We start from the raw sequence: 27951 nt of genomic DNA, 5'->3' as shown, positions 1-27951 counted from the left end.
CCCTGACTCCCTCTGTTCAGGGATTCTAAGACCACTCCGAGTTTGTGGACTCAGAGGATCCAACATATTCATAGCTAAGCTTCCTTTCAACAAAAAGATGCAAAGAAAAATCAGCAAAGGGAAAGGTGTGTGGGGGTGAAGTCTGGGGAAAACTAGGGACAAGCTTCCAAGGGTGTGCTCCCAGTGGAGCCCACACTCAATTCCACACTCAGGACACACTTAGCTCCTCCAGAGGCAGGTTGTAACCACACATCAAAGTGTCGTCCTCCAGGGAAACTCATCGCAGTCTCAGCACCCAGGCTTCATTGGAGGCCGGTCCTCTGCCTCACACACATCAAAATCCCAGACCCAGGAAGGAAACCAGGTGCTCAGCATGAACCACACTGTTTGTACAAACGGTTCAGGCACAGTGAGCCACTCTTACCATTTAAGGTAATTTTTATGCCCGAATAGAGAACTGTTTCCCAATCCACTTCCCAGACACCAGCCAAGAACCAACACCGCAAGCAAGCCTGTCTGAGGGTGCCCAGTGGGCTCACTAAGCTAGCTCTTTCCTGCGCATCACCCCACACTAGGCTGAGTCTCTGTGCCTGTTTCCTTCACAGCCTCTCAAACTAATTGAGTCATGCGTAAACTATTTGTGTAAATAATTTGTTCAATGTCTGTTTCCCCTTTGGGCTGTAAGTTCCGTAAGGGCATGCTTGGCACAGAGTTCAAGTTTAATAAATATGTGTTGAATGAATGAATGAAGAATGGATGAACATAGTCTAGCAAAGTGACGGGCACGTAATCAATATCAGCACATGGTAGTGCTCTTCTGTTAAATGCTTGATTCTTGAGCCTCTGTGAGAGTCCCGGGAAGCGAGGGGGGGGGGGGCACAGAATCAGGGACCGCAAGCAAAAGACAAAAGACAGGCCGGGAATTTTAAGACACCATGGCCAAAGTCACAACAAGAAGGGCGAGGGTGATTTCAAGGAATATGAGCAAAGCCCCTGGGCCCAGCGGTTGAAGACCCATCTCAGATCCCAAGGGAACAGATTCAAGCTCAACAAAAAAGAAAAACAGAATAACCCCAAACTCCCTCTGGCCTTTCCTTCACCCCCAGAGATACAGACGCCTAGGAAAAGCTGAACAGTCTGAGAATTCCCCTGGGGTTCCCACATCCACTGGCTCCTACATTCCTGCATACGGGGCCCTCCAAGAGCACAGACTGCCCAGAGCCTTGAAAATAGCAACCCTACAGGGCAACAGAAGAGAGAGGTGGGGATTTCAAATATTCGTTGCAAAGTTATGCATTGGTTGGGTCTTTAGCTATTAGAAGAAACAAATTTTTTAAAGCATACCAAGTTCTAAGGATTACTCAATTATTTTAATATAGCCAGATACTGCATGATCAATATGAATCCTTGTATTTTTAATGCGAATCATTATTCAAAATATGTCACTGCCCAATCAATACAAAGTTAAATCCCATCAATATTTAAATTTCTCCAATTGACATCTTATCATTCTATCCGGGAAAGAGCTCAGCGGATCACAAAATCCATTATTTAATCTTTTAAGTTTGCAGAGTTCAGAATTAAACACCACTCTGTGTCATTAGCTGCCTGAACAGAGGCCCGTGGCAGATCAACTTGGGGAGGGGTCTGGAGGAGTGGGTGGGGGAAACCTGTGCCGGGCTCCCAGGCTGAGTTGGCCTCAAGACCAGCTGGCCACAAGACAGGAAGGCATTTGTCCAGCGTCTGTGGATTGGCCGGGCTTTGGGAGGGAGGGAGGGGAGGAGGGTTGCCTGCAACTTCTCCCACGTGACCTGTTTGGGCTGAAGCTGAAATTCCTTAGCTTGCGTGACATATGAGGCCTTCCAGGGCCTGTTCTCTCAACCTCTACCCCCTCTAACCCTATCTTCTGGTCCTACTGAACCCCGTGCCCCCCAGTCACCTCAGGCTGGCTCTCGAGCCCCTATACCTTTCAATGCAACTTCCCACCTGAAATGCCCCTCACCCTCCTCCCCTTCCCACTAGCCTGGACAACTCCCTGCCCCTCCTTGGGATCTCAGCTTAGATGTCACCGGCTCTAGGAAGGCATCTGGGATGGGCAAGTGGCCACCATATGTGCCACCATGGGACTCTATGCTAACCTTGAATACAGTATCCATCTGGCTGACGCTCAATCACTCTGACCTTTCCTGTCACAGGGACAGATCCTGTCCATTCTGGGCATCTAGAACACAGAGAGAGGCTCAATCAGCATCAGATGGAAAAATGGATGGATGGACGGATGGATGGATGGATGGATGGATGGATGGATGGATGGAGAGAAGCCAAGGAATGCCTGAGGGCACCAGTGGCCAGGAGAGAAGCAGGGAATGGATTCCCCTTAAAGCCTTGGAGGGAGCCAGACTTCTGGCCTCCAAACTGTGAGACAATGAATTCCCATCATGTCAGCTGCTCAGTTGTGGTGCTTTGTCAACACTGCCCCACCCCAGCCAGCAGAGTGGAAGAGAAGGATTGTGTCTTGTTCTTCAATCTTGTGGCCCCTGCAGGACCGACTGGACCTAACAATCCAGTAACCCAGCAGAGTACTTTGGGAGACTCCAAAATCATCCAGCAATAAGGACATACCCACCAGTGCCAGTGAATTATCAGAAAGAAGTGAACTAATGGTCGATTATCCTGGCCCTCATGCACATTTTCTCCCATGAAATATGCTCGTGACTCTAAGAGTTTTTGAATTCATTCAACACTGACCGTTTCTGTGGGGAAAAGGTTGATCTCTAGTAACCAGAACATTCCATTAATGGGAACATCTAATTTCTAACATTGCTGGAACTTTATTTAACCCACCTTATTCACCAACTGCGTGTGGGAAATCATTGCTTATTTTTCATGTCTCTCTACAGTATCTGCCAGGATGTCCTACTGAGTCCCCAGTGGGTCTCTTTACAAACGTAGCTCAGGCTGCTCTTTTCCGCTTAAACTCAGGCCTGGGCCAGCCCCAGGAACAAAGCCAGAGTGACTCAGTGGCACAGAAATGCACACAGACCTTTGCTTCCGCTGCACCCGATTCTCCGGGCACTGTGATGGACGTGGCTTCTCTTGAAGGATTTTTCCCTCCAATTGTGGACACGAGGTCCTTAGGAGCCGTCTGGAACTTGACACTTCTGGCAGAATCGCCAGCTTTCCTCAGCTGCCAAAAGCAAGAGGATGTCTGCAAAACAACCCATGCCCTTGACATCTCTCCTGGAAGCAGATTCACTTTCTTTGAAAGATAATTTTATGAAATGTGCAATATTGCATCTCATACATTAATCAAAAGTGTGGCTCTGAGATTTTAATTCTGTTCCTGATAGAAAACAATGGAAACCATATCACCTGAGAGCAGACAGTTCAATTAAATCTCTGGACCCAGATGGGGCATCTCCAAACTATCTCCAGTCGGGTCTTCTCCACTCCACAGAGCGGGTGGCAGGGCCTGGGCACGGTTCTAGACTCTGTGGTGGACAAACTCTCCAATGTCCCCAGTTACCCCTGCCTCGTGGGGGGGGTCACCCTCGTGTGACCCCCTCCCCTTGAGTGTGAGGAGGTGTGCTTCGCCTCTAACTCCTAACACAGCAAAGGTGATGGTTCACTCACCTAAAGTCGTAACCCCTGTCTTGCCAGAAGACTCTTTCCTAACTGTCATGCTCTGACAAAGCCAGCAGCCCTCCCAGAGGGGCCCAGTGTCAAGGAGCTGAGGGATTCTGCCCACAAGCCTGTGAGGAATTGAATCCTGACAACGATGGCACGAGCTTGGAAGCAGACCGGCCCCGGCTGAGCCACCATATGAGACTGTGGCCCCACAAGAGACCCCAGCGCAGAGGACTCAGCTAAGCAATGCCTTTCTCCAGTTGCTCACAGAAACTAGCGTGTGCTTTGGTGAGCCGCTACGTGTGTGGTCATGCGTGACACAGCAGCAGATAACTAACACGGAGTCAGACAGATCTGGGTTCTGATTCCTGGTCTGCCATTTACTATCTGTGATCTCAGATAAGTACATTACTCTCTGTCACCAAGCCTCAGTTTTTCACCTGTAAAATGGTAATGAAAATCACACCTATCTCAACGGGTGACGATAAAGATGAAATGAGACAAAGCATAAAAAGGGGTTAGCATTCTTTAAGTCAGCTATTCTCAATGAGGGTTCCCTGAAGGGTCAAGCCTTGGTGCCCACAGGCACCTGCAGAGCATAAGAAATTTACTTCCCTCCTGTGCATCAGAATGGTACTAGCTAGTACAGTCCTTGAAAGAATTGAGAAAAAGCCGCACACATCATTTTCTGTATGGCTTAAGCCTCTCATGGAACCCCGGGTAAGAAAGGCTGCCAGGACCCAGTGAACAGCTTTATCTTTCATTACTGTTGTGTATGACATCGGATGCCCTCATTCTCCAAAGGTGGAGCTTCACAATGTCAGCTCTGGCAATCAAGGGGCCTCTCCGGAGCCCCCTTCTTCCTGCTGCAGAAACCACTGTCTACCGTAGCCACCGATTAGTCCAGAAGACAGACCTCAGGGTGATGTAATGACAGCAACATTTCTTGCCAATAGCAAGCATGTTCTCCTATGTTTTGCGCTCAGGGGTTCACCATGTTAACTTTCTAGGACCCAAACATGGCAGGACATAAATAATGGTGCCTCCGTCAATTGCCATGCTTTTCCAAGGATTAGGTCTGGAAAGGAGAGCAGGAGTGAAGAGGTCAGAGCTCTGGTGGTTTGTCTCTCATGTTTAATGCTGTGGATCTGTACATGTTTGTCTCTGAACGGCACCTCCAATACCCATCACACTGGTCTTCCTCGGGGTCCCAGCTTGGGGTCCCACACAAAAGCTTGACCTAAAGGTGGGGTTTGGGAAGTGCCATGGCAGCTCTTGACTGATTTGGGGGTGGGGGACATAGAGAAAACAGAAAGCATTTAACACTTTAATTTCTGAAATTTGAACTGACATCAGGGATCCTTTAAGAGCTCTGTCAGGTAAGGCGATCTCCTGCACTCCAGACCCCAGGCTGTGTGTGAACTGCATGGGTATCTGGGAAATACAGAAGTTACTGGCTTAGCAAATTATTTCTCATTCCACACAAAGATAAACTCTGTTCATTACACATGCCACTCTCTGCTCTTCGGCATAAAAATCAGCTTCTGAAGTCAGCTCATCTCCTAACAAATACAGCTTGTTATACAAATGGGCCTGTATTGAGCAAGCCTGAATAGCAGGTTCTCCCTCACGTTAGCTCTTCAGTCAAGGTCTCCCGCCTCCGTCCCTGACATACAGATGGTTCTGGTGCGACCAAACCAAAGCCTCCACTTCTGATGTTTAGTGCACGTTTGCAAAAGCGAATAAAGGGCCATTTACCTAACACACGGCAACATGCATTTTTTCCCACAAGGAAAAATGTCAAACAATGTGTGGATACACAGGCATCAACATTTCTGATTCCAAAAACCACCTTTTGATTAGAATCAAAAGCGTCAGAGCCCTAAGTGGGATGTCAAGAATTTGAGGTCTAATTCTGACTCTATCCTGTTCCTGAACTAGGAAGCCCTAGGACCTTCCATGTGACTGGAGGCAGAGTGGAAAGATTCCGAAAATGGGTTCCAAGCAATCAGAGATGGATGTATCCATCAGTGGAGACACTTGCTGGCACAGGGAGATTTGAGTGATGCCCCAGGGCCTGACTCACCTATGTGAGTCAGCCGGCCATCCAGGCCCGAAAGTACATCAAGCTTTTTTAAGCCAACGCCTTGGCCGAAAATGCTGTTAAATTAATCAGCCAACTGCCTACTAGGACCCTCAGGGGCTGGGACACAGAACAGAGGAGTGTTGTCAGAAGAGTAAAGAGGCAGGAAAGCGCGAAGGGCCATCTGAGGAGGGCGGGCCCAGTAGGGGTGATGGAAAACAGAACAGCAGCACAAAGAGCCTAGAGGAGAGCCCACCATGAAGAAGGGGGCAACCGGGGGTCATAAACACGAGGTGGGGGCTGGTGACTGAGTGAAGATGATAAGGGCTGAGATATGCTGATTTTTAGGCACAGTGAAAGCTCCCTTGATTGGCCCGATGCCTAAAACCCATCGCCTGCCCAGGACCGAAGGGCAGTGGACAGTGTGTGAAGTCATTTCGTGCCTACTCAGGAGAGCCAGTCGCTACCTTTCAGGGGGCTCTGATCTAGCAGGTGAAACCACCCGCACACTGAGACCAGCATGGTGGGAGTGTTTATGCCAGTGGAAATCGGCAGATGTCACAAGGTAGCAACACCCCCACCCCACCCCGCCCCCAATCGCGGATCATCTGTCGGCTCGTTTCCCACAGGAAGGAACTATGCTCTGGGATGCCGTGCATTTCCTGACCCATCAGTTGACCCTGCATGTGTACTGAGAGTCAGCGACGTTTATTTCCAAGCCCGTTCGTGCTGACTATACTTTTCATCACGTGCAGAATAACGAAACACGAGAATAAAAAGAAAGATGGTTTTTTCTGTGAAAAGTAAGTCAACTTAGAAAGATTCAGTAGAAGTAAGTTGTTTGAAGAATCTGCCAAGTTAGAGGGGACCGATTCAGCTATAAGATATTGGTGGGGTGGTCAGAAAACTCTAGAAGGATTTTGTACCCAGACTGCTTCACATGTGTCCTTCAGTCTCCCCTCCACTCTGAAGAAATCTAAACTGGAAATCGCAGGTGATCTGTCAAAGGCGATTGAACTCACCCACAAACAGCAGGCTCCTCACTAGGGAAAGCCAAAAACACCTTGACCCCAAGTCAAAAGATTGGTAAGTCAATACCTCCCTTTAAGTAATTTTTACGAATTAGCTGATTAATGACTCAACCCAGCTGGGTCAGGAGCCAAGCCCTGGAAGTCACTCGCCAGAGACGATGGTTGAAGACGTGGGAGCAGAAGACAAGGAACAAAATACGGAGGGAAGGGCCAGCAAATGTGACGGGAAAGAGTGCTCTGAGAGGAGGGTCTACAGAGGTTAACTGAACATGAAACTTGCCTGTGCCATGGCACTCCCAGATGGCTGTCCACACAATATTTTGAGCGTGTCCGCAAGGACATGTTTGGCTGAAATTAACATTTGAAACAGCAGACTGAGTAAAACACATTGCTCTCCCCAGCTCACCGACTGCGGGTCTTGGAACTTGTCAGCCTCCATAGTTACATGAGCCAATTCCTTATAATAAATCTCTTTACACACACACACACACACACACACACACACACACACACCCTACTGGCTCTGTCTCTGGAGAGCCCTGACTGATACAGACAACAATTGGCACTGAGCAGAGGAGCCTTCTGTGACCACCCCCTCTGGGACTCTCCCCACCCACCTCCCGCTCACCTCCATCACCACACTGTCCTGCCCCTCAGTCACTGTGGTCTGGGGGTGTGCCGCCCCCGCTAGATCTGAGATCCGAGGGTTGATAAGAGCCTTATTCATAGCACTTGGCATGCGTTAGATGCTCCCCAGAATTAACTAGAGAGGATTTTGAGAGACGGTCAATCAGTCCATGGGTCAAATACTGCGTAAGTCAAGGCGAATGAGGACGGAGGAAAGGTCCCTGCACTGGGCATGTTGGTTGGTTACGGCCACGGTGAGAGAGGCTGTAAGGAGGAAGAACCAGCAGCGAAGAGCGGAAACAGTGTCGTGGACTGGGCAAAAGACAGGCCCATCTGGCCACAAGGCAAAGGGCTCCTCTGTTTATGTCACCATTTCACCCTCCCAGCTAGGGTGAGCAAAAGTACTGAGAAGTAGAAACTCCTACATCTACGTGACTTCACTTCTGCCAGGCATCTGGATGCAAGAAGCAGTCACTTCTTTCTGTCTATTACATTTTTGTAGCATAAAATATATTGCTAAAGCGAGAGAATATCATTAAAGGTTAATTATGAGAAACTTAAAGGTTATTTTTGCATATCTCACCTCTTGGACAAAAGCTGCTTCCTCATTACCATGTTAGAATATGAATTAATCTGGAGAGCATTTAAAATGCCACAGACGCCCTAACTTTATTACGACACGAAACACCACGAACACACATGTGCTGCCGTGCTCTCCGGGCTGGACGTCTGCCTGCAACCCTCCTCCTCTCTCCATCCTCCTGATGCTCTGACCTGAAGCCGTCCCTGCCCCGGATCCTCTCTTCTCCAGACCCAGAGGTTCGGGTCAGGACTGCCCTTCGTCCGGCAACTCTCTCCCCCAGGCAGCCCCAGCTTGTTAAAGGGGCCACGGGGGAGCGTTTGAGCACGAGGCCCCCCAGGAACCCCCAGCTGGAGCCCACTCGCAGGTGCTCAGCCCACAGCCAGCGCCATCCCCCTGGCACCCCAAGCCATCAAGTCCCAGGGCTTCCCGTGGCTCCTGCCCCCATCCGTGGCTTCTGACAGAAAAGGATGGCTCCGGCCTTAATAAAGTTAGACTGAGGTTCACTGAATAATTTATTTGCACACATTGCATTTCAGAAAGTTGCAGCTTCTCTTGCTGATGCTACACCTTCCTGGGGTGAGCTGGGAGTCCGGTGGAAAAAGCAGGAGGGACCAAGTCAGTGCACCAACCAAGGGGCCCGTGAGGCGTGCGACAGAACTAAACGCAAAGGTGGCCATTATCGAGATGATCGACAGGTACCTTGAGAGAGACAAAGAAAAGGCCAGTCCATCAGTGCCCGGAGGGACACACGGCCCCAGATCCTAAAAGTAAGACAAGGTCTGAAAGAAGCCAGACTCGAGAGCCGGGCAAAGGGAGCCAGCAACCGGCAGTTCTGCATGGTAGACGCACCCGCTCTGAGTCATACAGACGCCCCCAAGCAACCCCGCACAGCCGTCCCCATGCAGGGTCCAGGCTGCCGTTAACAAGATACAAACCTCCCAGCAGAGAGGTGCCCACACACTCAGACTACAGACAGATAGCTGTGATGATGGCAGCGATGGCTCCATCTCTGGATCGCCTTTCATATTATCTCATTCAGCCTCTGCAATAACCCTGCAGATGGGTCTTCATAAATAAACCCATTTTACAGGACAAACAACTGGGCTCAGAGAGCTGAAGCAGCTTGTCCACTGGTCATTAGCTATCGCATGTCCAACACTGTTCTCTAGCTCACAGATGGGAAAGTTAAAATGGGCCCCAGCTCTGTCTCCCAAGCCCCCACTCTTGAAATCACACTAGCCTGCCTACTCAGGGGAGCTCTTCGAGGCTTTCTTCGCAATAGAAATTTCCTGCAAGCCAGGAACAATAGAGTCAGGGCAACGTAGGTGTGGGAGGCAGAACACTGTTCCTCAAAGATGACCATGTCCCCATCCCAGAAACCTGTCAGTGCATGGGGCTATGTGGCAAGGGGGAGTTAAGGTTGCAGGTGGAACCTGACCTTGGTCTGCTGACCTTGATGGGGGTGAGTTGCCTGGATCATCTGGGTGGACCGTATGCAGTCACAGGGATCCTTAAAAGTAGAAGAGGGAGGCAGAGAGGAGAGCAGAGACAGGGTCGGAGCGCTGCCACAAGGCTGGCTCTTAAGATGGAGGAAAGGGCCGCTGGCAGATACCCACAGATGCCTCCAGCAGCCGGGGCAAGCGGGGAAACAGACTCCCCTCGGGGCGGCCTCCAGAAGGAGCACAGCCTTGCTGACACCTGGGTTTTAGCCCAGGGAGACCGTGTTGCACATCTGACCTACAGAACTGTGGGATGATGAATGTGTTGTTTTAAGCCACAAGATGGTGGTGATTTGTTCTGGAGGCGATAGGTCACTACTACAGAAGGGATGTGCGTGGGGACAGCGGTCACCCAAGAGTCCCTAGGTTGGGAGGGGCCCAGAGTCGCTGCATGCTGGCGCGGAAGGAAGACCACCCCAGTGGGAGCACGGAGAGGCCCCAAGGATCATCAGCACTGTCCCTCTGGGATCAGAGGACAAACCAACCTCCTTGAAAAGGCGGGGGTCCAGCCCTTCTAAGAACACCCATTCATCTGCCACAAGTGAGCAGCAGCTGTCTGTAAAAACGGCACTGGTCTCCAGGTTGCTGATTAAATATTACAACAAGAGGACCCACATGCCCCTGCAGAAGGGCTGAATAATTCATAGCGGGCTGATTTGAATGGTGCAGAAGGCACGGATCTGAACTGGGTCAGGCTGGCCCGGCCTCTGCTCAAGCAATGCTGCCATTAGGTCATTTTAAAACAAAAGGGATGAGCTGTTGAAAGGATTAATTATTGGCTTCTCGGCTCTCCTGAAGCACAGTGCCTAAAAATCATTGCAAATCGATGTCTATTAAACTGCCTCTGAACATTCCAGCCCTTCAGGAAAAGAAACTTTAAAATAAGGGGCGGGGGGGGGGGGCTGAAAATTCTAATGGGTTGGGATAAAGGGTTACATGGCCCAGAAAATGTGCTCTGCTCCTTGTTAACAGAATGCCCCAGCAGCTGCCGGAAGCAATGAATGGGTGGTAGCAAGATCTCAGAGGGAAATTAAGCCAACACCTGGAGCCCAGGAGCATGTTCCAGGAAGGAACAGAATGAATCACTTGGAAGTCAGATAAATTGAATGGAGAAACACCGCAGGCCACCTCGAGCTCATTTCCAGAATGACCTGTGCTCCCTTTCCAGGCTACCATAGGCATGAGAGTCACTGAGGCCAGATCTGCCCCCACGAGGAGCCACAGATGCCCACCACACCAGTGAAAAGGCTGGGCCCAGCCAACCCCACCCTGGGTCTCAGACCCCAAGGCACCTCAGCTGGTGTCCTCTCCGCATCCCTTACCTGGAGTCCGGGTGTCACATGAGAAGGGAGGACCGGGCAGCAGAGGGGCCGGGCCTCCCATTGTTCCCAAACACTAAGCAGTCAGCATCCTCACTCTGGCTAATGGGAGGAAAGCCCACTTCCCTGCTTAAAATACTGCAACATCTTGACGGGCGGTCTGCAGTGCCATTACCACAGAGTATCCTTTTTGTATCACTGGGTGATGGCAATGGACGTCACCATCACTAGTAGTGGCCTGCCGAAACGAGGGTCATGGTAAGAAGGCTTCTGAGGCTAAATCTAGCTCTCAAGAATATGGAGTCATGATTAGTAATGCCTGCCCTGCTCCTTCAAACAGCTGAATCGGATTCAAGGATGGATCACACATATTAGCCATCCCTGAACCCAATTCAGCCATTTTAAGAAGAAGGAAACTGGGTCCCAGAGAGGCAAAAGCACTTTTCCCAAGGTCACGCAGAAATTGAGTGTTAAGGTCATGATTAGCTCCCTAGTCACACTACGCCTTTCTTATTGGTCTCCGTGTGATACGTGATTGTGGTAGGCAGCGTCTCAGTTAGTCCCTGGTGATCCCTGCCTCCTGGAATTCATTCCCTTGTGTGATGCCTTCCCCCAAGTGAAATGGACCTAGTAGCTCACTTCTAAGAAGCAGAGTTCAACATAAGTGATGGGATGTCATTTATGAGATCAGATTCCAAAGAGACTCTGGCTTTGGTCTTGCTCACCCGCTCTACTTGATGAAGCATGCTGCCATTTTGGAAGCTTTGCCATTTTGGTCCCATGTAGCAAGGGACTAGGGTGGCTTTGGCTGATAGCCGAGGAGGAGCTGAGCCTTTGGCCCAAAGCCAATGAAAAACCAAATCCTCCAAAAACTATATGCCTGAGCTTGGAAGTGAATCCTGCCACACTCGAGTCTTCAGATGAGTCTGCAGCCCCCACTGACACCCTGGCTGCAGCCCTGTGAGAGGCCCTGAGCCAGAGGCATACAGATAAACTGTCCTGCATTGCTGACCCACAGAAATGATAAATATTTATTATTTTCAGCCACCAAGTTTGAGGTAATTTGTTACACAGCAATAGGTAATTACCTTAGTGCTCAATAAACACCTTTTGCACAGATAATCAATGAGTTTGGGGCTCTGAGTTTGGCCTCCTGTGTAACTCTGACTCTCCTGGCAACCACCTCCCATTTAAAATGCCCTTCTCTGTTGAATGTTGTGCCATGAACTCCAGTAATACTCTCTCCTCTCAGAAACTTGTCTATCCCAAGGATCGTTATTGGTAGTTAAGAATGACAGGAGTCTTCAGGCAATCATTCCGTGCAAGCACAAAAACAGAAGCAGGGAACAACTTGCCTGTGTGTGTACAGAGCCCAGGGCCATATAGGACTGTGTTGTGAATAGATTCCTGGCAAGGTAATCATACTAAAGACACCAACACTGTGTCCTACATGCTTCACTCAGTTACTCCCCACAACAGTAGGTACTGCCATAATTCCCATCATACGGATGAGAAAACCGAGGCATGGGGGTAGGTGACCTGCCGCTAATAAGTGGCAGAACTGGGATCCAGATCCAGTCTGGCTCATGGCCACCACGTACTTCAGCATGCCTTCTCTTCACTGATGTCGGGGTTTCTCAACCTCAGCACTGCTGACATGGAGGGCTACATAATTCTCTGCTGGCAGGCGCTGCCCTGCACACTACAGGATGTCTACCAGCGTCAGCAGCCTCTACCAGGAGATGCCAGTAGCAATGCCTCCTCCCATTGTGCCCACCGATATGTAACATATTTACGCCTCCACGTATTGTCAAAACTCCCAGGGGGAAGGGGAATAGGAACGCCAAAACCATCCCCAGTTGATAAGAACAGCTCTCAAGTATATGAAGAAGCCGGTGGGATCCCAGTGGCCCACCAGGGTCACCTTGCAAATGGTTCAGCTCACAGTCCTGTGGGTTGTGCGGGAGCAGAGGAAAAAAACAGAGGCTTCCGACTTAGATGGGTGTGAATCCCAGCTTGGGAAGGCCTTCTAACCTCCCGGTGCCCACACAGACGCTCCATCAAGGGGGCGTGGCTGTGTCCTCCAGAGCAACTCCTCAGTTTTGTGGGCAGCGTCACCTCCATATTCGGCCTCCACCAAGCTTCCCACAGACTGAACACAAATGAAGACATCTCAGTGGCATCCCTTCCCTCCATGAAGCTATTCTTTCAGGGCTTTCCTTCCATCGGAGTGCGTTCCATGGCCTCTAGAGCCTTCCAATCACTTATGCCAAAGCCACCAATTAATCTGCTCTCTCCGTGGTTTCAGGATGAGCAAAGTCCAAGTGTTGTCCTCCTGTCCACCATCAGGGTGCACCATCCCCACCCCCACACACACACACACCAAAGTTCACGGTTTTCTGCTTGAAATTCACCCTTACAAATGTTGCTGTGCTGTTTTTCCCAATTAAATCAATTGAATCCAATTGATCTTGGCCCCGTTTTGCATTCCTCCTACAGCTCTGTGGGTGCATGAGCGCATGCGTGCGCGCACACACGTACACGAGGCTCTCCTGTGTGTGCCGTCTGGGAATTACTCTCCAGTTATCTCAGATATGCATGACTTATCTCTCCAATTGGATTAGAGGCCATGTTTTCCACTGCCTTTGTAACCACACAGTGCCCAGTACAAACCTATGCACACAGCGGGCACTCAATAATGGCTTGTTGATGAATGCTAGACATTGTAGAATTGCATTTCAACAACCCCTGCCCTGCCCCACCTGCCATCCAACATCCCTGATGAGACAGGCTGCCCCTGGCGGTTTCCACACCATCTCCCTGAGGCAGGACTTCAACCCGCACGTTAGCAATAGGATCTTACCCACCAAGTTAACAAGACCACTATCCCGAACCAGAAAGAACCCTGGAGCCTCCCAGAGCCACAACCAGAAAGTAGAGATATTAAGCCATCTGCCTGTTGTAAGCCACTTTCCAAGCCAATTAGGGATAATTTTTAGGACAGCAGGTTCATGAGATGTAACATCAAATGCTCTCCTCTGAAATGAAGGCTTACTGTAGGATCAACTTCTTCAGAGCAAACAAGTTTTGCTGGAAAATTATAATGAACGCTTGGTGATGCAGAGAAAACTGTTCCATCGGGTTAAAAATACTCCCAAGTGCTCCACTACTCAGGGTGGTTAAAAAAATTACTTTACAGTACTAAGGTGCTGAGGTTGAAAAAAAGCACTCAAATCTGAGTCAGAAGGACCCGGGCCATGGTCTCCACATCTGCGCCTTTACGCCGAGTGACCCCGGGCGGGTACCACAATCACTAAGACTCTGTTTCCTCAACCTTGAGCAGAGGGGAGGTGACAAGGCAAAAGAGAGAAGGACTTGTGCTCTCTCTTTCCCACTCCCCCCTTCCCTTTCTCTCTGTTTTTCTGTCCCTCTCTCCCTCGCTCTGTCCATCTGTAGCCTGCAGGCACTCCCCACTTTGCAGGGCTGTCACAAGGCTTGAGGTCCCCAATTTGAAGTTATGACAGCCTATGAGGTACTGAGAAGCCTTCAGTGCTGGTCTGTGAATCGATGCTCGAAGCAGTTTCATGCGTGGGCCCCAACCAAGTCTACAAGAAATCAGATTGCTAGAAAACACAAATAAAAACTGAAGCTGCAGTCAACCGTTGGTTGAGAGCATCAATAGATAAGAAGTCACAGCGCAAACCTCTGAAGACTCCACGGGAAAACCCAGTTCTCCTAAAATCGACTTCGAGATGCATGCATTTACCAGTCATTTACCAGAATGTACACCCTTCATCACATTTGGTTTGGGCTCATATTAAACTGTGCTGTAGTTCCTGAACAAACAACAAACAGCTCACAGCAACAGCCAGATGCTGCCTGGAAGGGACCTCAGATCTGCTCTCTCTGCACCCACACTTCACTGCGCTCCTCTCTGTGCCCATCAGAAACTGGTAATGCTGCAGGAGAAATCCCCAGCGGACCCGCGGAATGTTCCTAAACTAATGGCAGTGTTACTTCTGTGAATTCAGACACTTATCCAGGTGATGAAGCCCTAACTTTCTGGCAGGGGGTAAACTCACTAAGCAATGACCTTAACTTAGTAAATTAATTCCAAAGCACAATTGTTTTCAATCTTTGTTTGAAATCAGCCTTCGTTAATCTAGATTTAATGGCATATGAAATGGAAATTCCCTTAATAAAATAAGTTATGAATATTTATCATCCCATTTTACCTGAAAATTGAATAATTCATCAATTAACTTTACTATTAATTATTTAATGCAAAATTAATAAACTGCAAAACTCTGACGTTCCCTTGCAGACCCTGTGGCACTGGAGAAACGGGGGAACTGTGGATGATTCCAGACATAAGCTAATAGGATAGAGGAGTTAAGGCTGCAAGTTTTCTACAATGAGCAGAACCAAACCACTTACACATAAAGTTGAAGGGTGGATCTCCTTCTCAGCTTGGAATTCTCTACCACAGCCAAAAAAGAGCTCCAAGTTTGGCAACTGTTTCAAGAGAACATTTCCCCGTGTGCTCCCTCTGTCATCCGTCACTATCACGTTGTCATCAATATTTTTCGAACGTGAAGCTATCACACCCAGCAAAGCCCCGGGAGCCCATGGCCTCCCCTGGAGCCTCAGTCAGGACCCCAATCTGAAGAGGAGGGAGGAAGGTAAGGAGGAACGCAGAAGGCAGGGGGACCGAGGGACAAGGGGGTTTGTGACAGCAGCCGGTGCTGAGCTACAGACATTGTAAGGGAAGCAAAGCTTTGGGCTCTGAGCTACTGAGCCCCCAATTCACTCAGAGCAGCTGAGGGTCCTTCTGACTCTCTAAACTCGTCAGACCAGATCATACTGCTCTTTCCAAGTGGATATGGCTAACAGGATCTGGCACCTTCCGATAGACGGTCTTTCCATCACTAAAATGGGTTCCTTCAGAGGCAAGTGAGAGCTGCCGGGTTTCTCTGCACTTCCTTTCTTGTCTTTCCCGTTCATTCTCCACTTCCAGGGCAACCAGGGTGAGGCTGTTAATGGTATCTGCTCATTTACCTGCCCTGCTCAAAACCCTCCCCCAGGAGTTCCCGCAGGGTCCCGCATTATCCCCAAATCTTTGCCTGGTCTCCACGGCCCTCCCCAACCTCAGCCCCACCTGCCCCTCCAGCACCACCACTGGGCTCTCTGCTCTCCCCACCCTCACTACCTCCGGGGCAAGGACTTTCTGTCCAGGCTCACACTCCCATAACACCACCCCCAACACGCGCACACACACACACACACACACACACACACTCATCCATCCGGTCTCTGCCCAAAGTTTGGCCTTTCCAGAAGGCAGCCCACTCATCACCTCTCCACCCCCCAGTGGGGGGACAGCCCTTCACCACACTCGTCCCTCGTAGCTCCTCCAAACTGCCACCCTTTCACGTTATCTGTCTTATCCACTGCCACATCCCCAGAGCCCAGTCCAGCGCCCGGCACACCGAGGGCGATCCAAAAGTATTCACCGAATAAACACACGAACAGAAGCAGACCGACAATGACATGGGGTGGCAACGTAGTGTGGTGTGGTGTGGTTCAGGAGCAAAAGGACTCACTCGTAGCTCCACGGGAGACCATGTGTCTTCCACTGGAGCCCCTTCAAACCCCAGATCGGGGGGCAGCACCCCCCCAAAGTTGGTGGACGGGACTGATCACAGTGAGCCGGTGACAAGGGGGCAGGGGGGCCACGGGTCTGCCTGTGGAGAAATACATAGAAAGGGCACATTTCCAGGCGGGCTGGGCTGTGCTCCTAGACAGAAGCGGACGTGCCTCATTTGGTTTCTCTCCTACGTCACTGCACACAGTTTTGTTTTTTCCCTAATTTCACTGCCTTTCTCCACAACGTTCCCCTTAAACCTGGCAGTGGTCTGACTTCCCTCCACCCTAGCCAGGCGCCAACTGCCCTTTTACACACAAATCCATCCACACGGATCTGCCACAGGCAAAACGTTTCCTGTGCCTGAAGGATTCCCACCAACACCTACTCCCAAATTCCTACAGACCTCGTTAGGCCGCTGATGCGAATCACAACATGGCCTGGCAGCGGTGAGGGCCGCCCCCTCGGCTCATTCAGGACCCCCGCCCCCACCTCTTGTCCACTGCCCCCACCCTGGGCCTGTGTCCCTTTCACACCCGGTGTCCCCTGAAACTGAGCAGCTCAATCAATGTAAGTTCCCTACCAGGCAAGGTCAGGACAGCCACCACAGAAAAATTTATTTCTTCTTTTAGGAGAAATTTTATTTATTTCGTCCCATCTTATTAAATCATCGAATGAAAAGAAGGAAATTTTCCCCAGAAATACTGTTCTTACAAAAGAGAACAATGAGAAGGACAGGGTGCGTGTGTGTGTCTGTACACGTACCTGCGTGTAGGTGGGGGTTGTGTATTTGTATATGTTGCACGCATAAGTACGTGTGTGTGTTTCTGCAGGTGTGCACGTGTAGACGTGTGTCTGTACATACACATGTCTGTGTGTGTCTGTCTATATGTATGTCCACAGATGTGTTATTATGTGTACGTGCGTGTGTACCTGCACCTGTGAATGTGCATATGTGTGCGTGTGCCTACAGGTGTGCGTGTGTGTACCATGTCTGTGCGTGTACACGTGTGCATGCCTGTAAGCACACACACCACACAAAGCAAAAGCTCACATGGAACGTGGGATGTTCAGTAGAGCTGGAGAACCAGGGAAACTTTTCTCCCTTTGTTTTTGGTTATTTTCAATTTTTTTTAAGCCCCATAATAAAGGACTGTGGGGAATCTAAGAACAGCAAAGACAGTAATAGCTCCTAACCAGACTGAGAACAGTGGAAGGATCTCCAGCCCAGAATACCCGGCTAATTCGGGAATTACTCATTGTGCAAAAGACCATGAATTGCAAAGAATGGCCTCTCCCGAGAACATACCTTCCCACCTCGCGGTGCCGCTAGGCGCGCGGGCAGCTCCCTTTCCCTGCAGCCAGCAACGATTTCTTAGATCAGAATTGATCTGGAGGAAACACCACAGACACCAGCCCGGGCCCATTACAGAAATACCAGACAGTCCTCATTTTCCAAATCCAGGAAGGGAATGAAGACAGTGAGAAAGAACTGGTGGGAGCAGGAACGAAACAAGATCGCAGGAACTGGGCACCGACACGGAGCGGAGATGCCATCGGTGTGCGTGTGCACAATGCCAGCAAGACTGAAACCGTCACCGCTGCCCGGCCGTCCTGCCTAGACACGCCGGCAGGAGCCTCCTGGCAGTCCCCACAGGTGGCCCGGCACCTCAGCTTGCACCGCAGGGGCCCTGATGACAGCACCTGCCATGTAAGACTTCTGCACAAGCCAAGGAAGACACTTCCATAACCATGTAGAGGTAGAAGGCACCGAGACACACGGTCAGGTGACATGCATGGCATACCAGATGGCCCCCCAGCAGTCCCCGAAGCCCTCGAAACTCTGCCCAGGGAGAGGCCATGCCACGCCCCTTGTGCCCAGGAAAGGCTCTAAACCAAGGGTGGTATGTTGAAGAAGGCGAGGAGGTGAATCTTGGAGGTGTGGTGTCAGCACGCCTTTGGGGCGCAACCTCGCACACAAGGGGTGTGTGCATCTTGGGAATGGGATTTCCTGGGCCCTGAGCAGGTTGTGCGTTTAGAAACCTCAAAACTGCATTGCAAGGCTTTTCTGCCTGTAAACGAGATAAAGAGAAAAACAGCACATAAGACAGCGTGAGCGAGAGCAGCAGAAATGGGGCCAGTAGATATGCAGGGCCAACCGGCGGGGAAGGGAAAGGGGGCAGACCCGCAAGGACAGGGTGACAGGAGCAGAGATGGGAGAGAACAGAGATGTCAACGCGTTCCAGCAGAGTAGAAGCCACGTGCCCCAGAGGGACCCTGGGAACAAGTCCACTTGTCTGCAGAGCCCAGAAAGACTGGTACATTGTAAGAATTAGGTGCCAGACATGACAGAGGTTTGAAATGAGGTGGGAGGCAAGGAGAGGTCTGTGCAGGGAGCAGTCAGCCCCTCTCAGGACCCTCCGTCTACCCCGAGTGACCAGGCAACCACCTGGCCTCTGCCCCTAGTGGAGACACATTTATTCTCTGGAGAAAGAGACCCTGAAAGACTCCACACTTGAAGGCTGCAGAGGAAAGGCAGGAAACAAGATGTAAGCCAGGAGAATTAACTAATTAACAGTGACATTCCAAGCCCCTTCCCTGCCTGGTTCCCAGATCACTGGCAGCCAAGCCAGCTCAGACCACCAGGCAGCATCCGGGAGAACCCGGCTGTTACCTCCAGACGTCGGCATCCAGAGATGCTGAATCTCAGAATCCCACAGCCCAAGCCCTTCCTCCAGGTAAGGAAAACCAGAGCGTCAGAGAGAGAACTAAATCCTCGTTGAGCATACGAGGAAGTCAAAAGATAACCATCGAAACTTGACAAAGCAAGAAACAGCAGAATAACACATCAAGGAGTCCAGAGGTAAATTTCAGAACTGAAAGAATCTCAAGTGATCACTCCGGGGACGCAGGGTTGAGCTGCAGGGCAGAGGTCTGCTGTTCCTTCGCACAAGCCCTTCAGGACCGTTTGACTTCTTAAACTATGCGCACGGGTATGTTTGATAAAAATAAAACTAGGGAAAGAAAGTGGAGGTGGGAACCAGGAGCTGGCAGCTGCACGGCCCAGGGAGACGGGGAGACATAAACGTCCACTCCCTCTCTCGGCTCCTCCCGGAGGAGGCCCAGGACTTGCTCCCCTGGTTCCTGAAGTGAGGAGAGACTTGATGCGAGCCGGCTTGGCTGCTGGTGCCATTTCAACAAGCTGCTAAGCACAGATGAGGACACACGCCCCCCTCCCCCGCCCGCCCCCAGAGAGGGCAGCGCTGGAAAGCTCCCAGGGAGGGCACGGGGACACACACGACGGGTCCAGAGAGGTGGCGTCGGCTGGCCCCTCCTGCACCGTCTCCTCTGCCATCTGTTATCCTTGATCATGAACTGGAATCTGGGGCAGACCCGCCTCGACACGGAGGCTAGGGATTTTCCCACCACCGCCGAGACACCAGACACTTTGTCGGGATCCAGGTCACGGCTAACTCCCTGCCTCGTTGGGAAGGGTATCAACACTACAGGACCCCGAGGCAGATGCCTTCCGGGGAAGGTCCAGGGGCGATGCGGCCGCTCACGGGTCCTCAGCCAGCAGACGCCACACCCGCGAACCCGCTCACACTACACTTGCTCTTTGGTTAATGACGGGAGTTTGCACTTCGCCAAGGATTTGCTCAATACGTTAGGCAAATACTGAGATGGATGTAACATGACACATCATTATGTTAATTTGATAGCAGGTCCCCAATTCAGCAGAATGCAAAGGTCACCACATCGGAATGACTGCTGACCCGGTTTATTTTTTTCTTTGCAGCTACAAAGAACAGTCCTTGAAATGATGCAGGTAGAAGGGCCGCCCTCTCAGACTCCATCCCCCAGTGGAACTCCCTACACACACACACACACACACACACACACACACACACAGCCAATCCCTGACCCCCGCTCTGCCCAACTGGGCACAGAAAGACCTATAGAAGTAGCCGTGAGAATCTTTTGTTTGATCGTTGTCAAATACAAGTAACATAAAGTTTACCGTTTTTACCACTTTTAAGGGTGCGGTGCAGCAGCATTAAGTACGCTCGCCGTGTCGTGCAGCCATCACCACCGTCGTCTCCAGAACTTGTTCATCCTCCCAAACTGAAACTCTGTCCCCCTGAAACACGAAGTCCCCACCTCCCCGGCCCCCAGCCCCCGGTGGGGGCTTCTCTCTGTGTCTGAGTCTGACTCCCCGGGGGACCCCGCAGCGTGGACCCCACCGTATTGTCCTCCCGTGACTGGCGCTTTCCAGCGAGCAGGTGTCCTCAAGCGTCAGCCACGTTGCCGCATCTGTCATGGGGAGGCGAGACTTACATACGGGGGACAGTTAAACGGTCCAACAGTCAACGAAACAGTGAATGTGGGCCGCGGAGGCTGATGGCAAAGAGGGCTCACCACAGGCTGGTGTGTTTGGGGAGGGCTCCTGGAAAGAGGTAACACACGAAGGACAGGCAGACTGGGCGGGATACGGAGGGTTCGAGAACTGAAGGCAAAAGTAGGGGGACACGGAAGATGTGTTTGGAGAGCAGGAAGCAGCCCCCTAACAGTAGTAGGTTCTTCGAGGTGAGAGTCAAAGGGAAATACTGAGGAAGAAGGGCTGAGGTACAAGAACGACCTTAAACGGGACACTGGAGAAGGACTCACCTCAGAGGAAGTCTCTGAGGCGTTTGAGGGGCACAGTGATGCAACAAAGGTGACCGTAGGGCAGCTGGTGCGGAGAAAGGGGTCCAGCCAGAGAGGGAAGAGCAGTGAGGGCGGCTCCCTAATCCAAGCGTGACACCGGGGGTGAGGTGAGGGCTGAACGTGGGCGAATGAGGACGCGGATTACAGTCTGGGATCCTGGCAGAGTCACTGGCTAATTCCATCCGGGGAACAAGAGTCCTGGGAGGGAGGACGAGGTGAGAAAGAACAGAGCCCCAAGGACCTGGTGTCCCCCTCCTGCCCAGCCTTCACCAGGAACACAAGAAGCACCGGACAGGCAGGGTCCAGAGAGAACAGAGAGGGAGGGTGGGGGTGACTCACTTGGGGTCACTTGGATGCTCTCGAAACTCAGGTCTCGCTTTTCTTCCCCTTTCCTTCCAGACGCCCTCCGTACTTGGCTGTTTTACTGCTTATTGACCAAGAGGCATTTAGTGCTCATTATAGGAAAATTCTATTACTAGACCTTTAGTGTTTCAGTGTGAGGTGCTATCTGTATAAATCTAATTAATTAATTAGGTAATTAATAGCATCTTCCAGCCTCCTTCTAACTGGTGTACACAGGATTCCTGGGAGGGAATTCTTCCAATTCCATCTTGAGATCTGCATGTCCCCGGCTTCCAGGGAAGGTGCATGCCTCCTGGGGGAAAAGCAATAAATTCTTGGGATTGCTAAATTTTGCAGCCTGCCTCCCTGTGCCCTGCTCGACTCTGCACTCTGCACTATGCGGGGGGGTGGGGGGGGGGAGTCAAAATCCGACTCAGGAGGGCAATACAGAAACACACCTGGCTGAACCACCTTACCACACTCGCCAACAAAAGAAGGCTTTGCCTGGTGCCTGGTTCTCCCAGGTGGTTCAGGATTCTTGGAGATGGGAGGTGGGAGGATGTAGCACAGCTATTTACTGGGCCTTCTTCAAACCCCACACCCACACGGCGGTACTGCAGAGAAGCCAAGATCACGAGCTTTGCAGTGCGATAACCCTGGGCTCAAGTTCCAGGTCTAACATTTGCTGTGCCACCTTGGACAGCCCACGTACCCTCTCTGCATCTCGCTGCCTGGCGGAGCTGCGAAAGGACTTAAAAGCACAGCACTAGGTCAATTAGCTGGTCCTGGGGAGACACAGAAGACAAAAATAGAACAGAGAACACCCAGATCTCTTCCTTCACACGCTCAGATGCGTCTTCTGCCTCTCTCGTTCACGCCACAAATGTTCGCTGAGCTCCTGCCGTGTGTCTGGCGCTGTTCCAGGCCCTAGGGCTACCCCATGAACACACCGGCACATCGCGGTATTTTCATTTTGGGCGAGAGGAGGTCAGTTCATGGATAAATGAATTAAACAAATAACTAGGTGAGACACATCGTGTGTCAGATGGTGGTAAGTGCTCTAGAGAGACATAAAACAAGAAGAAAGGAAAGGAGGTCTGGCTGAATGGGAGGGGTGTGATTTTAAATAGTGTGTTCAGGGGAGACCTCACAGAGAAAGTGACACCAAATCAAGGCCAGAAGGAGGAGGTGGAAGAACATTCTAGACCGAGGGAGGAGGCTCTTAACTCCAAGACTCCGAATTCACCTGGTGGGGTGGGGAGTGCGGCGTTCCCTGGGGCCTCCAAATGGTATTATTATAGTGCTGAGCACACAGCAAGTGCCAAATAAAGACGTCCTGAAGGGTGATTTTTCAAACTGCCATTTCCAGAAGGTCCCAGTTGCTGATAATACAATATGGGCTGTTTAAACATTCAACGCTCAACCCTGTCGTCGTGCCGCTGCCACCCCCGAGGCCCCCAACCCTGGGAGCCTCCTTGTAGCACACCTCATTACGAAACAGGTGAGCGGGGCTCCTGGGACCTTCTCTGTAATTAGGGCAGGATCGAAGCAAGGGCTATATTTATAACCCCCAGCCGTCGGCGAGCCACGGAGACAGGGAGCGGGTCCCCATGCAGCTCCTATACCAACATCTATATGTGAACTGATTACAACAATTAATTTAATAGGGATTCCTCCACACAAACAATGTATCATTTTATTAGGAAACTCTATAAATGTCAGTGGTGCAATTCATTTTTATTAATTTTCTAAAATGGAATTAGCAGTGGCGGCCGCGGTGGCAAACAGAAGTTGCATTGCCTTCTCATTCAGAGGAGTATTGGTGTCATTAATTCCTCAGTACCAGGAGGCCGGTTTGTATGAACTCAGCAGTTAACTGCACCAATTAATTTCAATACTGGAGATGGGAGGGGGGGGAATCCAAACTCAACTCAACAACTAATTTAGGAAAGTCCTCCAACAACCACAGCAACTCTTCCTCCTCCTGGGACAAGAAGCTTTCAAGTGTAAACACGGAGTGGAGATTATAATACTAATAGGAAACGTTCTGTCTGCACCCTCTGCCTTTAGGAAATAAATTCATCTTTCCAAAGCCCGGAGAAATGCTGCCAGATGTCTCCTGAAGTTGTGGCCTCCAGCAGGCCCGGGGAGCACCCCTCGCAGACAAGAGGGACAGTGATGTCCCTGTGCATCGACACTGAGGCTCACGGCAGGCGGGATCACAAACATGAGCCCATGAGATCCTCGTGATGGCCCAGTGATGACAGGACCACCATCGACTCCATTTCGCACGTGAAGAAGGAAAGTGGAGCTTTTAATGAGGGGCTAAAATGACTTTCTAAAAGTCACCAAGTGACTGAGTGATAGGGCCAGGACTCAAAGCCGAATTTGTCAATAACTGAAACCCACATTCCCTCCCTGCTGCATACACGCCCCGTGTGCCTGGGGATGGGAAGTCTCCTGGCTCTATTTATACTCCAGAAAGTCAAGTGAGTCAGGCACGGCCGTGAGTGACAGTCACTTCTCAACTGAAACCCAAACTCCGAAGGCTGAAGCACGAGGCAAACTCCCTGCTTGAAATGTTCTACTGATCTGCCGTCACAGGGTGTTCTGAAGCACAGCACGTGTCTGTGGATCTGAAATCAGACGTCTGGCCCGGGACGCGTTCCAGAGGATCTCACTCTCTGGCTAAAGAGAAGCTCTTTCTTTCCCTCCACTTACGTTCAAGCAGGGTTTCGCTGAGGAATGAAGGGCGCGCAGGGAAGCTGCAGGCTGCTTGAGATGAGGGCACTGTTTGGGGACAGGAAACGGTGCGGAGACAGAAATCGGACAGGCTTCCTTCCCCGCGCCAAAGAAACTAGGGCAGTGCTTCTCAAAGTGGGGCCCCAGACTGGCTGCATCCCATCACCTGGCAGCCTGTTATAAGTAACAGGTCCCCAGGCCCCACACCAGGGCTATGGAGTCAGAAACTGGGGATTGGGTCCTAGCGCATGGATTTTAGCAAGCTCTCCGGCTGATTCCGGTGCCCTCTCAAGTTTGGGAATGTCTGCCCAAAAGATGCCCCCAGAAGAAAGGATAGATGAGCGTTCCCAGCTCTCCACAGCTGGGGACACGGCTATGCTCACCAAACAGTAGACTGTGCCCCGTTCAGTCTCCTCTCTGCCCCCACCCACGCTCCATGCAAGGATGTCCTCCCTGACCCTGTTCTTATTGGGCTTGGCCATGGGAATGGCCTCGGCTCAGGGATCCGTGATGTATGATACCACACCCAACAGAGATCGTCAGTCTGCCCGCATGGATTGCCTTAGGCTTTCAAGGCTCTGCCACACCCCATGACCATACGTCCCAGACTGCGGATGCTTCCTCAGCCCGGGGCCTGGAACAGAAGAATACATGGAGCCGTCCTAAACCCAACCAAGGCCACAGCCAACCCACAGACCCATAAGTAGGAAAAAAAAAAAAAAAAGTCTGTTGTTCCAAGTCACTAAGTTTGGAGATTATTTCTCAGATAGCATGATCCCAGCAAAAGCTGACTGATGCAAACCATTTAATTTTATAGCAAAGGAAATCACAGCCCCAGAAAGCTGAGCAGTTGAGGACATCCTGCAGGGGGATTCAGGCTGAAAGGTGAGGAAAAAAAAATCAGAGCCAACTTCTAACCCCACCTGTGGAGACACGAATCTCAGAACTAAACTCTCCCCTCTGCATCCTCTAACCTCCTCCGAAATGGGCATTTTTGTCCTCATCTAAATGATGCTAAGTGGTAAAACCTAATCCTAATAAAGTAATAGCTTAAAGTACCTTCTAGAATGAGTAAACGTTCTAGAGGATAAGACCCTCTTTCCTCCATGGCTCAGAAACAAGAATATCAAGGAACCGGCCGAGGGGACAGAGGACACACCTCCGCCCCTTTCCCTGGTCTGTTAACTTTCCTGCAGAATCTGGTGCTTCTGCCCAAAGTGAAACAGACTGAGTCTTCTGCCTCTTCAGCCGAACCCACAGCCCAGCCACCGTGTGAGCCACACTCTGGCTAACACTCGTCACTCTGACAAACGCCTGGCCCCGTCACCGCTGATGGACCAGGGGTGGCAGCTGGTGGCCACATATTCCCAAAGCTCTACACTGTAACGTACCAAAAAGAAAAACTGAGAGAGCAGGAAAGAAGAGCCTGCCTTTTAAACAGACCCGGCGCCCCAACTTCACTGTTCTCCACAAAGCAGTTATCACCTGTGCTGCAGAACACAGAGCAGCTGAGTCTCCACCAATTCCCCGTCCCCAAGTGGCGAGGAAGTTCGGCGTCTGTGGCAGTCGGTAGGTTCAAGCACATTTACTACGCAACACACTGCAAACCTAGTCATTGCTTCTGATCTGGGAGATCTTCTTACCACCGCCAAGAATAGCTCGACTCTCAGTTTGTAAGACACGTTGAGATGAGAGTGGACAGTTAAGGTAGTTTCCCTTTTAGAGAGCGAGTTTCTAGAGAACACTGGTGGCAGGTGGGCACTTTCCCAAAATAAACTTCCCCTGATGTTCCCGCCTGCCGAGGCCTTCAAAGCCGCCGGCTGGGGGGACACGGCGTTCAGCCATCAGGTTAAAAGTTCCAACTCTGTCTGACGGCAGCCGTGCTTTTAGCCGGTTGCGTCCACTGCCACGATCTTAGGTCAATTAACGAGACCTCAGTGTCACGAGCTACCAAAGGCAACGGGGTATGTTCAACTTGCCCGTGAACTGACTGGCCAAACCAGGTAATCAATGAAAATCAATCCACTCACTGTACATAGTCGAAAAACTGCAAGATCTGGGACGTTACCTTGTCTTAGGGGATGTGGTTAGCCATTCTTCGTGTTTCTCAAATGTTATTAAATAAGCTGCAATTTCCTGCAACAGAAGAATAAAAAAATAATAACAACAATTAGCTCACATCGGCTCCTGAGAGGTAAGAAAGTTCTTGTTGCTTCCCAGCTGCTGCCTCCCTGGCGAGGCTGCCCCCCCCTCCCATCTCTGCTGGAAAACACTTGACTCGGATGGTGCTTCTATTTTGATTTCGTTAAGCCCTTTCCATTCAACCTGCCATACAATAATAATCAAAGCACTGGGTTTCAAAAGATGAGTCGGTGACAAGGACAAAGATATTTCTCTGTGGGAGCGAAACATCAGACACCATTTCAGATACTGAATGTCATTAATTTGAAGGAGGGACAAACACATGCCCAACAACAGGTCTGCACTCATACAAGGTCATCATTGGAAAGTTTCGTCTGCCTCCTTCCGAAGCCGTGCTAATCTTTCATCATTGTCACGAGAGACGTCAGGTTCTCTCAGCTTGATTCCCACCCCCACCCCCAGCCCCGAGCCAAATCACACAAAGATTAAAAAGAAAAGATAAAGCCATATGCCAGAGAAAGAGAGAGAGAGGTTAACCTTTCCCTCTACTGATAACTTAATCTATTGAGCGGCGCTTCAGAGAGAAGAGCTATGTCAGCAGAGTTTAAGGCAAAGATGGAGAAAATGTGGGCACCTAAAGGTAAATTAAATATTTATAAACACAACAACATCACTGCAGATAGAATTACTGATTTATTAATAATTTCCATAAAAAGCCAGTGGGTGACATCAACATAAGTCATTGCTCTGGCTCTGGGGCATGATATGGCCCATTACTTCCAGCTCCAAACAGATCTGCTAACATGAAATTGGCAGGGATTGGAAGTTAAATTAAGGCTGGACTAGTACACATTTCCCTTGATCTTGATGATGAGACAGCACGGAGCTGCGGCCCTCGACAATGAAAACATGCAGAGAGGGAGTCTTCATCTCGAATTTCTCTGCAGCCAGGGTTCCCAGAGGGCTCGTGATGATGCAACAGCCCAGCCAGGCAGAGGCTCGCACCCTTCCTCTGTAGTTAGCCTCCTCTGGGCCTGGATATAACGGAGCTGACACCTGTGACCAGAGATGCTGAACCCACCCTTGAAGAAAAAGAAAAGACTCAACAAAACTGTTAGCAGAGCAGGTTAAAGTAGAAAACGTCACCCACGGCATGCGGTTTGAAGGCCACAGACTCAGGTGGAGATCAGGGTCTCATAGATCATGGACATCAGCCACTACCACCAGGTGGCCAGTGACTGGTGAACCAGAGTCCACACCACCTCGCTCTGGAACCCTGGACCTTTCACCAAGCACCTGGGAAGTGGAAACCCATGGACAAAAGAGAGCTGCCTCATTGCCCATGTTCTTGTCATTGAGGGCAGCTAAAGACACTGACCAACCAGCACGTGCTTCTCTCTCATCTCTGAGCCTGCTCTGTTCCATGCTCCATTTCCTCTCCTTAGAAAACACCTATGAGGCCTCACCAGAGCAAACACCACTCCCTTTGGCCCTCCTAACTATTCATGGCAGGGTCGGTTGCCCATCCCGTGCTCTCCCATGGCACCACACCATCCTCCATTGCATATGATTTATCGCTTGGCATCCTAATTACTTGTTTACTTG

At 50.7% G+C, this 27951-nt stretch overlaps 1 protein-coding gene across 6 annotated transcripts in view; it reads right to left on the bottom strand.

The window, feature by feature from the left end:
• Positions 1–27951, bottom strand: part of CAMTA1 (calmodulin binding transcription activator 1) — an 848343-nt gene that overhangs the window by 535408 nt on the left and 284984 nt on the right. For all 6 annotated transcript variants that reach the window (XM_042994232.1, XM_042994235.1, XM_042994238.1 and 3 more), the window contains one exon: positions 26273–26340. In XM_042994232.1, the coding sequence (XP_042850166.1) occupies positions 26273–26340 (68 nt within the window). The remainder of the gene's footprint in view (positions 1–26272; positions 26341–27951) is intronic.

Source organism: Panthera tigris, chromosome C1 (assembly GCF_018350195.1).
Source record: "Panthera tigris isolate Pti1 chromosome C1, P.tigris_Pti1_mat1.1, whole genome shotgun sequence".
Classification (NCBI taxonomy): Eukaryota; Metazoa; Chordata; class Mammalia; order Carnivora; family Felidae; genus Panthera; species Panthera tigris.
Note: the sequence above shows the minus strand (reverse complement) of the source record. Positions and strands in the feature narration are given on the sequence as shown.